The sequence below is a fragment of the Microtus ochrogaster genome, chromosome 10, assembly GCF_000317375.1.
Source record: "Microtus ochrogaster isolate Prairie Vole_2 chromosome 10, MicOch1.0, whole genome shotgun sequence".
NCBI lineage: Eukaryota > Metazoa > Chordata > Mammalia > Rodentia > Cricetidae > Microtus > Microtus ochrogaster.
In genome coordinates this window covers 77,510,740-77,525,347 of record NC_022016.1, presented here as the reverse complement: position 1 = coordinate 77,525,347, position 14,608 = coordinate 77,510,740, and the positions used below count along the sequence as shown (strand labels likewise).

Sequence of the window (14,608 nt, the reverse complement as noted above, 5' to 3'; positions counted from 1 at the left end):
TCTATTTTTAGGTATAGAACTCATCACGGGACCTAGTGTCCCTGTCACAGAAAGGTGGAATGTGCCGTGAGTAAGGGGTCGGCTCATCCTTCAGCTTCTCTCTGTACTCATTTTCTTTGCCTGAAGAGCTCATAAATAAAGCCCACTTTGCTGTTCAAGGTTTAGCTCTTAATGTCAAAGGTCTGGTTTAGGATGACATTTGTTGTGGGGCCGTGCTTCTATGTACACACATAATCACACACACACACAATCACACACACACATACATCACACACATGCACACGCTCGCACTCTCGCTGTAATGGATTTAGCAGTTCTCCTGAATCTGTTATATAGATTAAATGAAACTGCCAGCTGAAAGTGTGAAGGCATATAGGTCCCTTCCTGTCCACCGTTGTCAGATGTACTCTGAAATGAGTGTTTTCATCATCTATTCTGAGCCCTATCCGCCCCAGAAATAGCTTTAGCAGGAAAGTGCTTTTGTTAGACTAGCTGTAAATTATATTTCAAATGTCTGATGTTGTTTTCTTAAAAAAATAAATAAATAAGTAAATGAAAGTCTAAAATTAATGACTGCTGGGGTTTGCTTTGCTTATGTGTACTGCTAAAGATTTGGCTTCTTGCAGATGGAATTTCAGATCTGTTTACACTTCTGTGTTAGCTTTTTGGGGAGGAAAAAAAGCAGTTGAGAGATCTGGGAGAACAAATTTACAAAGTCAAACTTATTATAACCACTGGTGAGGCTCTTTTCCCGCCCACTGCCCTTCCCCTCCCTCTCATCCACTGTGCCCCCGTTTTTTTGTCTGTTGTAGTTTTATCTGCCCTGCTTCAAAGTTCGAGGCAACTGCTCCTTCCAGAGGTGACAAGGTCACAGTCCTTGCAGAGGTGACAAGGTCACATATCGGGTTTAACAAGCAGATGTTCACTCAAGCCCCATTGCACCAGCACTTTGTCATTTTGTCATTCAGCGAGACCTCGTGGGGACAGATTGAAGCGCACAAAGGATGGGACATAAAAAAAAAAATCCTTACAGAGAACCGGATCACTTTTATGCTTTGGATAAGGGAATGGGGGCAGGGAGGAGGGAATGGAAAGAAATGTGCAGAGCAGAATTTCATGGGCTTTTTTTTTCTTTTTGGTTTATTCAGAGATTATTATGTGTTGGATGCAGTAAATCATCTATACTCCCACATCCAGGAGGTAAATCTTCAGAACTTCACGCGTGGGTAGTACTGCATCTAACAGCTGCCATACAGGAGCTGTTTGTTCCACACTTACAGACCCTTATCTGTGCATTTGTTTTAAGTTCTGTTGACAAGTCTCCCCTGGTTCATCTCCTGTCGTTCTCCTGTTACTGTCCCTATGCGAGAGCCGTGGGTCCTAAGGACAGATGAGGGACTGCCACCTCAGTTGCTTCTTCGGTCTCCACTCTAGGGATGAACGCCCCTGATGCATATTGCACCTCTCGCCTTCTCCTAGGTGTCGTATGCCCGTCCGAGCTCGGCCTCAATTAGGGATGCTAACCTGTACGTTAGTGGCCTTCCCAAGACTATGACCCAGAAGGAACTGGAGCAGCTTTTCTCGCAATACGGTCGCATCATCACCTCGCGCATCCTGGTTGATCAAGTCACAGGTTACGTGTTTCTTTGTAATTGCTTCCCCTACGTTATCTTTGCCATGTTACCCACAGAAGCAGGTTCATGGATGTTGAAGGTGAGGGGGTGGACCCTGAACAGGCAGTTTCATGGCCCTTGCACATGGACTACCTAAATTTAAAAGGGGCCATCCTGAGACACCAGAGTCTCCACCATGGAAGACAGCTGAACTACTTGGTAGGGTCATAAATGAAGATTTGGGTTTCAAGTTAAGAATGGGGTTCTCTGGCCTTCAAAGTCCTTCAGCCTTCAGCCAGTGTGTAAAGCTGTACATACAGCTCTAGACCCAGATCACAGTAGAGTTAGAAGAAGCTGCTTTAGTCTACACATTGCTAGTCATCCAAAGTAGGAGGTCCAATTTTAAGCCAGCAGTGCATGTGTATGATCCCAGTTTATGATGCTAGGGTACTTTGTCCATAAGAAAGAAACCCAGCCAGCATCTCTCAGCCTTTAAGAAGGAGATGTAAGGTAGCTTGGGCTGTACTATCAGTGACAGTGTCTTTGGCGTTTTCCTGATTTGATCCCATTTTGAAATGTCTCCCCTGAGAGTAGAGTAAACACGCATGTTTACCGTTTGATTCATGCGGCCATTTCCCAGGGGTGTTGACTCCATCTCAGACACTGTGCAGGGAGACACTCCGGACCAAGGATAAAGAACCTGCCCTCACATGAGTCCAATGTAACAGATACTTGCTAGGGACTCTCCAGTCCCCTGAGAGCTCAGAAGAAGGTATACTGTGCCTTGTGGTGATTATTGGAAAGGCTCCATGGTAGGGGCAATTTTGGAACAGAGCTTTGGAGAGTGATTCAGTTTCCGTGGGGGAGGGGGAACGGAAGGGATAGATAGAACAGTCTAGATGCAGAGGACAGTATATTCCAAGGTTTGGTGTTAAGAAAGAATACAGCCTGTTCAATCCAGGTCAGGGTGGCCAGTGTTAGGTTTAGTAGGAGATATGAGACCAGATTGCCAAAGGCAATAATTGGTACCTGAAAAGTCTGGATTTTATGTGCCTGTAGCAAAGATGCAGGGAAGAGTAATTTGTAGGCTTTATTTGATTCTGTTTAAGACAACAAAGACTAAGTGGCCAGCATAAAGTACATCAGTCAAAGGGATCCAAGGAAGCACAGAGTATGTTCCTAAAGGGTGCAGTGTGTGTTCAGAGGTTGCTTTTCCAGTAAACGACAGTTCCGGGTATGAGGCAGGGCAGGCACTTTGCAGAACTAGACAGTGTTGGGTGGTCAGTTAAAGTAACTAAAGGTAGGTGGGGACTGGGCAGGACAGTACAGAGGCCTAGAGGGAGACACTCCGTATGTCCTGGGGGTTGGCGACATAGGCGCAGAGCTATGCTGGTAGAAGTGCGCACAGACACCTTTTGGTGAGTGACAGAGATTCAAGGAGCTGGCCTCACAGGTGGATCGAGTCACCACAAAACATCTACAGGGCACCTCCCAGGGATACCTACCAACCATTTGTGCGCTCTTTACAGAATCTCTTTCTCCTTCCCCAGGAGTCTCCAGAGGGGTGGGATTCATTCGCTTTGATAAGAGGATCGAGGCAGAAGAAGCCATCAAAGGGCTGAATGGCCAGAAGCCCAGCGGTGCTACAGAACCGATTACTGTGAAGTTTGCCAACAACCCCAGCCAGAAGTCCAGCCAGGCCCTGCTCTCCCAGCTCTACCAGTCCCCTAACCGGCGCTACCCTGGCCCTCTCCACCACCAGGCTCAAAGGTTCAGGTAGGCATGCCTGCTACTCACTACAGCGTCACCGGTATGGAATGGCGCATGGCCAGAAAACACGTGGCTCTGAAGGACAGAACAAGGCAAACAGCCTCTGCCCCACCCAAGCCATCACTATGGGACACTCCCCAGAGCATCATTTGCCACTCCTACAAAATACAAGAGGACCGTTCACTCCTCCCAGCCCTCTCCCAGCTTGTCACTCTGACTATTGGTTAAACTTGGGATTCATTAGTAGAGGTCTCTGTATTTAGCCAGACAGAAGGATCAGTTTCAATGGAGCTATTCCCTGAGATGTCGCCATGTGCAGCCGCTCAGAGTTAAGGCAGGGTAGACTGGCCAGGAGTGCTTGTCCTTGCCTCTTCTCCTAGGTGACTGCCCAAATCCAGGGGAGGAGAGACCCTCTTTAGTATTAATTTAACTCCCTTAAGTTCCATACTCTGGGAAGATAAAAAGGAGGATTCATCTATACCTTACCATTGTTATCTTTGAGTACCCAACCCCCAGAAAGTCCCTGGTACAATGGACAGTTCCCTGGGGGACATTCCTGAGAGGTGGGTTTTTCCCAGGAAAGCAGCTGGACTTTAACCAGCCTGTGTTGTGCAGGGAGAAGCATGATCTTGACCTCCCTTTAGTAAACCCTAAGCGAATACCGTATTCTACCCGTGTACCCACTTCCCTTTAATGAAAAGGTTTTCTTCCTTGTCAAACCTCACACAAGAAAATAGGGAGTCCTCTCTGTGATAGTAACCATGCACCTGGCCACAGTGGGGGAAAAAATTGGTCTCTTCATGTATCCTCCTATGGCCCACGACTCTGAAATGGTTAATGATTTCAAGAAGGGTCCGAGCCGTCTAATTTCTGTTTTGTGTGAAAGCCCATGTAGTATTTATGTAAAAAGCCTTTCCAGCAGGCTTCTAATGGTGGAAACTATGGTTACTGCTGCCCCATGGTGTGAATAGCTTGTTCCCAAGTAAGGCAGTGTGTCTGAGGAAGATGACAATATAATGCCATTTTCCTGGGAGGTATGGCTTTGGGGCAGTACGTAGTAAGCCACTTTTTGTTTCCAATCTTAGCTCGCAAAAACTCCCTGCCTTCCAGATTGTGGGTGTGGCCAGATACAGTGACAGCAGCTAGACTAACAGAAAAGATCGGTCCGTTTGTGTAGTCCGTGGTCATGTGTGGTCAACCAGGAACAGAGAGACCTTTGCTTACAAGTTTAGTTGTAATAAAAAGTAAGCAATTTAAGAACACCCCCCCGCCCCTTTTTAACCCTTTCACAGACAGCATAAAAGTAAATCCACACAAGTGTTCTGAGAGATTGCGGGGAGGGGACTGAATTAATTCAGACCTTGAAAGAAAACGGAATTCATTCAACACTTGCTTTAGAGCCTAGAACTGACCTGGACATGAATTAGTTACAGTCGGAAGACAGGAAAGAGAGAACCACCAGAAGCTAGTCTCCTGAGCAGTGGGGAAGTTGTCGAGCTTTTCTTCTGTGAAAATGGAGCATTCTTATTAATAGTTCCATTGAGTGATCTTGCCATCTGTGAGGCATTAACCCAGAGACCCTCCTTCTCTTTGCAGGCTGGACAATTTGCTTAATATGGCCTATGGCGTAAAGAGGTAATTAAAACTCCACAGATTGCCAGATGTCCGTATTGGCACAGACTGGGGCTAGAATTTTTTTTTTAATTCACTAACTTTACTTTTTTTTTTTTAATTCTTCCTTTTTCTTCCACCAGCATGTCAAATTCTTAATTTTAATTTTGGACCTCGGTTAATTTTGTTTCTTTTAGGGCACACAAAATGTATTTGTGTGTTTTACCCTTTCTTTCTTTCTTTCTTTCTTTCTTTCTTTCTTTCTTTCTTTCTTTCTTTCTTTCTTTTTGCAGGTGGGCTTTCCCTATGGTTCAGGTGCCACAGCTACCAAGCCCTGGGTCATCTGATCTAGTCCTGAGTGGCTTCCCTTGAAGAGAAAGCCCTGACTTTTCTGGCTGATTTTACAAACTTGCTGAGCACCTGTTTTGCATTTCTGATGCCAGGATTCAGTTTAAGAGGGCAGATCCCAGAAAATCAAAATTAGAACATTTGCTAATCGTGACTGAAAATCTAGTATTTTTCAGGGGGAAAAATAACTTTTTGCACTACAAGCCCTAGCCCCACCCCCACCCCCACCTCAGGGTGCGTTGTAAGACGCATCCTGAGGTGAGTGTATTGAGTGTATCTGTGCGCACCTCAACCAGGGATTTCTGTTTCTACAGGTTTTAGCCATTATTATAAGTCTTCGCTCAGGTATATGTGGGAGGGGGCGGAATTTGAGGTTTCCTTCATTTAAAGCCTTTTTATGGGGCAGGGGACTCAAACAGGGTCAAGGGTTTGAGATTTTCTGAATGTAATCACAAGGTTTCCCAGACCCAACCTAAAATCAGAGTCTTAGAAGTTAGGTGTGTTATGTCAGTGTATCCATGAGGTCCCTAAATGTGACCTGCTAGACTCCACTGCACTGCCGGAGACATAGCATCTTCATCTTCTTTCTCAATAGAGATGCAAACCCTCATAGCCCTTCACTAGCTGAGGGAAAGAGAGGTCGGCTTTCATAGCCCACAGCACACTCTCTACTTGATGCAGGTTATGCATGGTAAGTACCCTGACTCTGGAAACGAGCGCATAGCCGAGGGAGTTGGTGGACTGCAGACTTCGCTAGCAGGGTACCAGCCTCTTGAATCCCAGTCCCAGCACCAGTGAGGCTGACTGTAACTTAGCTCCACGTGTCTTTCACACTGCTTGCCTAGTCCTGGGCATTCTGCATCTTTTGCAGCTCTAGCCCAAACTTTACTGGGTTAGTATCAAATGCTATGAGCAAAGGTGATGTCTATAACACACTTGAGTCTAGGAAAGACTGAGCTGTGGTCCATGCGTTGCCCCATCAGCCAGTGCCCCACCCGGCCCAGTGTAACCCAATCCAGGCATAGCCAGCACTATTTGATAACAAGATTTTCCTTTTTACTGAGTCCAGATTTGGGTGTAGCCTCCATCCTACCTTGAGTGGCAATCCTACATAAAACCCTTTTCCTAGCTCTGACGTTGGCCTTTTAATATGTACTTAGTTGCTTTCTGTGTACAAACTGAAAGGGATCAGAGGTTCGCAGCTGAAGGGGAAATTGTTTCTAAGTCAGTGCTTAGAAATAGTACAAGTAATAATTAAGCCATTTTACCCCTTTAAGGATCTGTACCATGAATGTTTTTGCTTTTGTTTTATTGTTATTTTTTAAGCAAAAGAGAACCTTGCTTTGATGAATAATAGCAAAAATTACATCTACTGAGTTGTTATGCTTAGCATATCTTTAACAGCTATATGATTATCTAAATTCTAGCTAAATATGAAATTTTAATAAGACGTCTAAACCTCCAATACTTACTTTTTAGGACAGTCATAACTTCTACTTTGTTTCATACTCCTGTCTATTTTGGACTTCCTCTTCTCCAATTTTCTTCCCTCACCCCTCAAAAACAAAATAATCAACCAAAAGAAAAGCAATCCGGTCATCAATGAATAGGTCAAAACTCCCTATATAAGTTCAGTATGAAATAAAACATTGCCAGTACTGTTCTGCCATAGACTCTGGTATCTTAACTGTTTCTTCCATCACAAATGCCACATGGGTTTATTTTATCAGTGAATAAAATCTGAAGAGTTATTTTTTTCCTCTTCAGGATTACACAGAAATTGAATTTTCTAACCTAATACAACAATTATTGCACCAAGGCTTTTCTACTGTATAGCAATTCAAAATTTATCACTACGCAAACCACCTAAGGACTTTTCCAGTGGTGCTCAGCGATGGATTTGAGATGATAGGGTATCAAGGAGTAGCATATGTGTTCTTACCGCTCCAGTTCTGTGGGAGAACCCTTATGGATAGATGCTAAATGGAACACGAGCCACTCATCCGGTTAATGACAAGATACATCCTCGTGTGTCTACAACCTCAGTGACACCAAGAGGCACTGTGATGATGGTGCGGTTGAGCGCTGTTACAATCATCCAGTAGTCTGCCTAAAAAATAAGAGTAAAACTTTCCAAGCCTTGACATCCACCAGATTGTCACTCCCGCAACCAATAAACATGTGGGGTTTTTCCCCCCTATGGGCCGCTGTGCCTTTGAGAGCCCATATGCACTCCACTGAATGAATAAACCCACAGTAGAATGGATGAAACAGCGTGTCTTCCCTGAGAACCCATGGTCTATGGTGGGGTAGGTTCAGGGTGGGACAATGTCTGAACATTTACTGTGTTAGAACTGTTTAAAGCCTTGATCTGGGGGTCTCTCGTGACTTCTAGATAACTTGACCATTCTCTTAGCGTGTACATGCCTTAGCTGTCCAGCCACCCCATCAGAAGAAATATCACAGATGTTAGTTTTGCATTTTGGTTTTGAATCCTGAAGACTCTCCTGCAAACACTCACTCAGCCCTTTGCCCCGTGTCTGTGTCTGTGCATCTGTGTGTCATCCATGGTCAGACTGATGTCTGGACCAGTCCCCCCTTCTGCTTGTCCCCCCAGGTTCTCCCCTATCACTATTGACGGGATGACAAGCCTTGTGGGAATGAACATCCCTGGTCACACAGGAACAGGCTGGTGCATCTTCGTCTATAACCTGTCCCCTGATTCTGATGAGAGCGTCCTCTGGCAGCTCTTTGGCCCCTTTGGCGCAGTGAACAACGTCAAGGTCATCCGTGACTTCAACACCAACAAGTGCAAGGGATTCGGCTTTGTCACCATGACCAACTACGATGAGGCAGCCATGGCCATCGCCAGCCTCAATGGTTATCGCCTGGGAGACAGAGTGTTGCAAGTTTCCTTTAAAACCAACAAGGCCCACAAGTCCTGAATTTCTTGCCCTTATTAAAATATATATATAAATATATACGAACAAAACATACGCGTGCACACATACACAAAAGAGAGACAAACTTTCCAAGGCTTATATTCAACCATGGACTTTATAAGCCCGTGTTGCCTAAGTATTAAAACATTGGATTATCCTGAGGTGTACCAGGAAAGGATTTTATAATGCTTAGAAAAAAAGAAAAAAAACAAAAAAAATACCTTTGATGCATTGAATGTTCTTTCATAGCTGTCGTTGTTGAATATAATACACATAGCTAGCGATGTGCAGGGATTTTTACCCAGCCAGCTAACTTTACCACCTTCCTTGAAGGTGGGTCTTTTTAAGATGACCATTCGCTCATTTGAAGAAGAAAAACAAAAAACACAAAAAAATAATAAACAATTTTTACAAAGTAATGGGATTCAAAGGAAGAAAAAAAAGATTTTTCTTTTTTGTCAAAATGTTGACCCAATCAGATTGGTTAAAAACCCCCACACAAATTAAAGAGGAATAATAAAAATTGCAAAAATGAAAAAACTTTTGCAAATTTTTTTATTTTTCCTTTTTTCTTTTATATCATGTGAACTAAAACAGTCTTCTGTTAGGGGATGGGGAAAGGGGTACCTGATGACATTAACAATTTAATACCATTAACGTTGTTGCCAAAGAGGTGGTCTCTTTGCTGAAAATGGGTTTCAAGAAAAATCTATTTTTATAAAATATAAAGAATTTTTACAAGAGAATCTGGATTTGAGAAAAAAATATTTTGACTGGCTAATTTAGGGGAAATTGACAACTTTGTCGCGTTCATACTGCACTGGTAACTTTTTAGAGATCAAGATGTGTGTTTTAAACTGGATTCGTAGACTGTTTTTTGAAGGATGGGCTATAAACAGATGATCTTCATATCTTTTCATAGCATGTAATAATAAAAAATATTAATTGCTAGGGGAAGGAGTGTTCATTCTACCCAGGGTACCACAGTTCCCCACAGTCAAAACCCAAAAGCAAGGAGATGAGTTGAAAGACAGTTTTTCTTTAAGTCATCAGTATGGGATGTCAGCAGAACAAAAATTAAAAAGATTCATTTTCCTTTTAATCTAAAACTTCCTTAGTTTGAGCAGTAGGTGCTACAAAATGATTTACATATCTTAGTATCATAGTTAAATGTAAACGTGTTTAGGAGAGGAAACAAAAGATACATTTGCTTTACATTCATTAAGCAATTTTCAAATTCACTTTGTAGCCCATGCTGATAAAATTGGGCTGTGTGGGTACATTTGAAACACTGTTTATGTTGCTTGAAACACTTATTTATTTAATTGCAGATGTGATGATGCCTATGGCCAAGATCAAATATAGCTAGACTGGCTAGACTACTTATTTGTTTACTTAAACTTTGGGAAGAAGCATATTATTGTGTCATTCTGTTGTGTGTGTATGTGTATATATAATATAAATATATATATATATAAAGTTATTTTTTCTTTGGTTAATTTATTATAAGTTGTAACACTTGGCTAGTTTTGTTTGTATATGTCTTAAAATGTTTTCTTATGATATTTAAGTGACAGTTAAAGAGGTATCAAGGTAACTTGTGTAGAACTATTGTTTGATATATTGTCATGTTTGTTGTGAATATTTTTTCTTACTGCACAGTAGAAAAATTAAAAAAAAAAAACTGGGTCTTTATTTTAATGTAATTCAGATTGGGGAAACCTAAACAGAGCTAAGGGAACAAAACGGCTGTGGGAGTGAGCTCCCACGTCCAGTGCACTGATCAGTTTAGTACGTTTGTGCTTTGTACGGTTATATATTTAAAACAAAAATGAAACAAAAAAATCCAAGAGTTGATGCTCTTCCCTGGGTAATAGAAACAGTTACTCGCTATGCATAATCTAGTTGATAGTAAAATTTGCTATTGCTTTTCTTGTCTTGTTACATAAAATCTTTTCAATACAAGTTTAGTCTTAATGGTAATAAAACGTTATGGTTATTTATAACTTGTGCTTATTTTGTGCATTTTTTCCCATGCTGAACCCACTAAGCGCATGTAGACAGGACTGTTGTTTGCACACTGAAGAGGCAAACTTTGTAGTAGTCGTCGTAGTGGTAGACAGATAACAAAAACCAAGGCTGCATCATAGACTACTCCTTTAAATTTTTTTTCGATTTTTTTTCCTCTTTTCGGTTTTTGGAGAAAATAAATAAATAACACCAGATTTCAGTTCAGAGAACACTCGTTCAACATTCAGGGAAATCTTTTTACGTCACCTGCTATGAATGAATGCAGTTTGCTGGCAAAGTTCTGATGCATTTGCTAAGCATTCATGGGAAAGGCACGCCAAAAATCTCTTCTCTATGATGTGTTCAATCTGGGGGAAAAAAAAGGAAAAAAAATCTTAGGACCAGGCAGTTGTATACTTTAGTTACAAATGGATGACTTCATGTTAATCTTGCTAGTTTAGATGATTTCTGAGGGAAAGTATTGTAAATGTTTTTTTCATAATCTTGTTGTGTTTGAATTATTTGTACTTTATCTGTCCAGACAATAAATGAAAGTGTGTAGAATGAATCTGAGCTTCCCAAATTTTTAAATGTGTTTATTCAAACGTTTTTCTATAGTATATGCAGAGTTCCCTGATATTCGCTCATTAAATAAAAAAAAAAAAAGAAAACTGTAAAGTTCTGTTTTGCAACTCAGCCCAGTCTCTCAAAGCTTACTGAGTCTTTAGAAGTCCATGCATTAGCTCCATGCCATTTAAAGTGTGGTCCCCAAGAAGCATTACCCTTGTCACCTGAGAGCCTGACAGAAACGCGGAATCTCGGGCTGAAGACACAGTTACACGGAGCCGGATGCCAGGATGAATCGCAGGTCCTTTAAAGTTTGAGGCACACTGTACTAGTTGGTGAGCCAGATTTGGCATTTTATGTGGCATTACGACACATTGCAATCTGTTATTTATAAGAATACCCTTGGCTTGATCAGAGGACAAAGGTCACCATTTGCAAAGCATCCATTAGCCATCAGGCACACCATGTAGGGACTGCTGCATTCTCTCACTTGATCCACCCAGCACTCAGTGAAGAGTAGATGGCATCATCCTCTCTCATGGGTGGTGCAGACAAGGCTCCTTGAAACTGAGTAACCTGGAAAAGTCAGCAAGTCTCCAGGAGGTCTGAATTGTGTCAGGTCTGCTTCTCTCTCCCTGTCCATCAGGTTGAGTGCTGTATTAAGGAAGCAGACCGTTCGTTCTGAAAGCTGACAACCAAACAAAGAAGATCATCTTTTTATTATTGAACTTACTCTTGTTTAGAAGTAGGAGTGACCTGACTTTCTCTTTGATAAGGAACCCCACACAAAGACATGCTTGCACGGTGTAAAAAGAACATGATTTAGCCACAGCCTATGAGTACGAAAAGTGCCTACCTTATCATGAAGTCACATTAGTAGGACTCGAATAAAAATTTCTGGATGGAATCATCATCTGGTCAGTGTGTGATATTGAGCCAAGGGGTTAAGTAATATTTTGATTCGACTTTAGAGAGTGAGCTTTGTACCTGTTTCCAAATGTGGTCGCTCCTTGATGATCTACAGTCTATCTTTCATCTCCGTTCACTCACTAATTGAAAATTCATAATACCCGATAAAACATCACCATCCATAAACTGGCACTTCAAGGGAAAAAAATGCCCCCACCGATCCAGATGAATGGACAGTCCAATTCTCTTCCATTTCTCATTAACCCCTTTTTATTAGTATATTAAATTACCACTTCAGTTGGGATAATTAAATTCAGGGAATAGAATGGGATTTAATTAACCACACTAAATATTAAACCTCTAAGTCAGTCTGCACCTCAAGAGTTGAACTCGAAAGGTCCCTTTGGTTTTCTCTAAATACAAACCCTGTGTTTCATTTGTAAAGGAAAATGAACATTCAAACAAGTAGCTTCCCCCAGAAATAACACAGCTTCACAAACATGTTTGTAGGGTCTAAAAGCTTTGCAATTAGCCCTGTGATAGTTGCCACTCAGTGGGAGTCATGCTGGTGCTGAAATATGGAAAGTTGTTATAATGTGTCTCATTCACGTCGTTCATTCCTGCCCCCAATAATACATCTATGCAGAAAGTTTCACAAATAGATGTAGATCTTTAAAGAGGTTCTGAACACGTCCGTAAAAGGACATTCCACACGCACACTCTTCCCAACATAGGCACAATGTGTCTGCTTAATGTGGAATAAGAAAAAACTCGCTTTATTGCAGCTGTCCATCCATTACCTTAAATCTCCAGGCAAATATAGTTTCCGAGGGTGTTCGTAGGGAACTCAAGAAAATCACAAGAATTCAGAGAGATTATTAAATTTCTTTGAGGTCCAGGGTACATTATATTTTGCTAGAATGAAAAATTGCATGTCACAGAAGGCTGACAGCATTTACTTAGTGTTATTTCTATTGAGGAAATAAGGAGAGTGTAGTGTGTGTGTGTGTGTGTGTGTGTGTGTGTGTGTGTGTGTGTGTTCTGTGTCTATAGTCATACCACATGAGCACTACTCGAATCAAAATATTACTTAACCCCTTGGCTCAAGATCACACTGACCAGATGATGATTCCATCCAGAAATTTTTATTCGAGTCCTGCTTAAATTTTTTTTTCAAAATCAATTGTTGTTCATTTATAAATGTAATATTCAACTGCCCCAAAAAACAACATTCAAAGTCTTGTGGGGCTGATACTCCTTATATTTCCTAATTTGGCTCAGAGTCGCCTTTGTAGTAGATGCTTCGAGAAGCCTCCACTCCTCTGAGCTGCTCTGCAGGCACTGCACACTCATTTCTCCATGGGTGCACACACTCAAGCAGATAGAGGCAACTCATTTGTTTCTCAGTGCATGCATACGTGAAACCAGGTAGAGGCAATGTACATTCAGTTCTTAATGGATGCACATACGAGCCAGTAGAGACAATATGCGTGTCATTTCTTAGTGGACACACATGTGAGCAGGTAGAGGCAATGTACATTTGTTTTTTTAGTGGACAAACACATGCAGCAGGTAGAAGCAAGCTTGTGCACAACTAAGTAAGAACCTTTATTTTTTTTCAAATGTGAATTCAAAAACCATGCCTGGCAGACAGAAGAACTGTGTTTTCTAAATGGAAGTCATTAATTTGAGGCCATCCTGCCTGACTTTCTCCCCCAGCCTTAAAGAGACCTCAAGAACACTCTGTATAGTAAATACCCTCCACCCTCCAGTGCCTTTGTTCTACCTGATGAGAGGAATAATAAAAGGAAATTACACTTTATTTCCGTGAGCTAAAAGCAAGTTTAATATTGTCCAAAAATGACTCGTACCATTTCTTTATCTTATTAGCTTCTTGGCATATTAGGTAATAAGATAATTTCTCATGGTGCAGTATTTATGTAAGAATCGTATTTCTCTGTGTGTAGATCCCTTACCGAAGTGTCTGTTAACGGGAGAGGATGATGCATAATCGGCACTTAAGATTAAAATAGATCTGAGAGCACCAAAGTGTTCCTTCAGTTAAAGGAACAGTGCTGCTCCAGACTCATCTTTTTTGTTTCTGCCACGGGATGAAAAGTGGCTTAAAATCACCCGACCCCCAAATGAATTACCAGAGGACTTTCTCTGCAAGTTCAGCTTGATCTACTGGGGGTTCTAATGCAAGGTGGGTTCACATGACTCACCAGTATGCCTTATAATTAGTTCAGACTCTCTCCAGAAAAGCCCTCCAGGTGTAAGCAGTTGTCCCGCAGCAAACATTTGGGGACAGGACCAGTCTGTTGAAAGCCTCTGCTGTTCTAACAACTAACATGTGTGTTCTAGTGAAGGGCATCGTTGTCTCTTTTACATTGAACAAGAAGACTTGGAGAGACTATGTATCTTGTGCAAGTGGTAGCAAAGCAAGAACTCAAACCTGGGTCTTTCTACACCCTGATACCCCATTATACCACGCTTGGTTCTGAGCCAATTGCCAATTGGCCCTCCCTTCGGTAGAAAGTAACGATGAGTTCAGTTATGTAAGGAGCAAGGGAAATCCCATTAATGCACTGTGCCTGGAGTTACACCCCTTCTCAGGCCTTTATTAGAAAAATGGATCCCATAACAAGGCTTTACAGACAAATTGCTAATGAAAACCTGACAGTGATATTTTTGAAGCGCTGTTGTTCAACGGTGATTTAAAAATAAATTTGGATTATTGGCAAGCCTGTGTTAATTACCGAAAGTTATTGAGATAAGAAGCCATTGAGGATGGAAGTGGAATGCAAGACCACTGCTGCGTCCTCCGTACACAGTAGC

General features: G+C 41.8%; 1 protein-coding gene across 6 annotated transcripts in view; it reads left to right on the top strand.

Moving 5' to 3' along the window:
* Elavl4 (ELAV like RNA binding protein 4) overlaps positions 1-10,859 on the top strand; it is a 136,102-nt gene extending 125,243 nt beyond the window's left edge. For 3 of the 6 annotated variants that reach the window (XM_013348552.2, XM_005353585.3, XM_005353583.3), the window contains exons 4-7: positions 1,480-1,633; positions 3,164-3,389; positions 4,980-5,018; positions 7,918-8,355. In XM_013348552.2, coding sequence (XP_013204006.1) covers positions 1,480-1,633; positions 3,164-3,389; positions 4,980-5,018; positions 7,918-8,287 — 789 coding nt within the window. In that variant the 3' untranslated portion in view covers positions 8,288-8,355. Of the gene's footprint in view, positions 1-1,479; positions 1,634-3,163; positions 3,390-4,979; positions 5,019-7,917 lie in introns of all 6 variants that reach the window. The other 3 variants (XM_013348551.2, XM_013348553.2, XM_026781933.1) reach the window with 3 other exon arrangements.
* Positions 10,860-14,608: the final 3,749 nt, after the last annotated feature.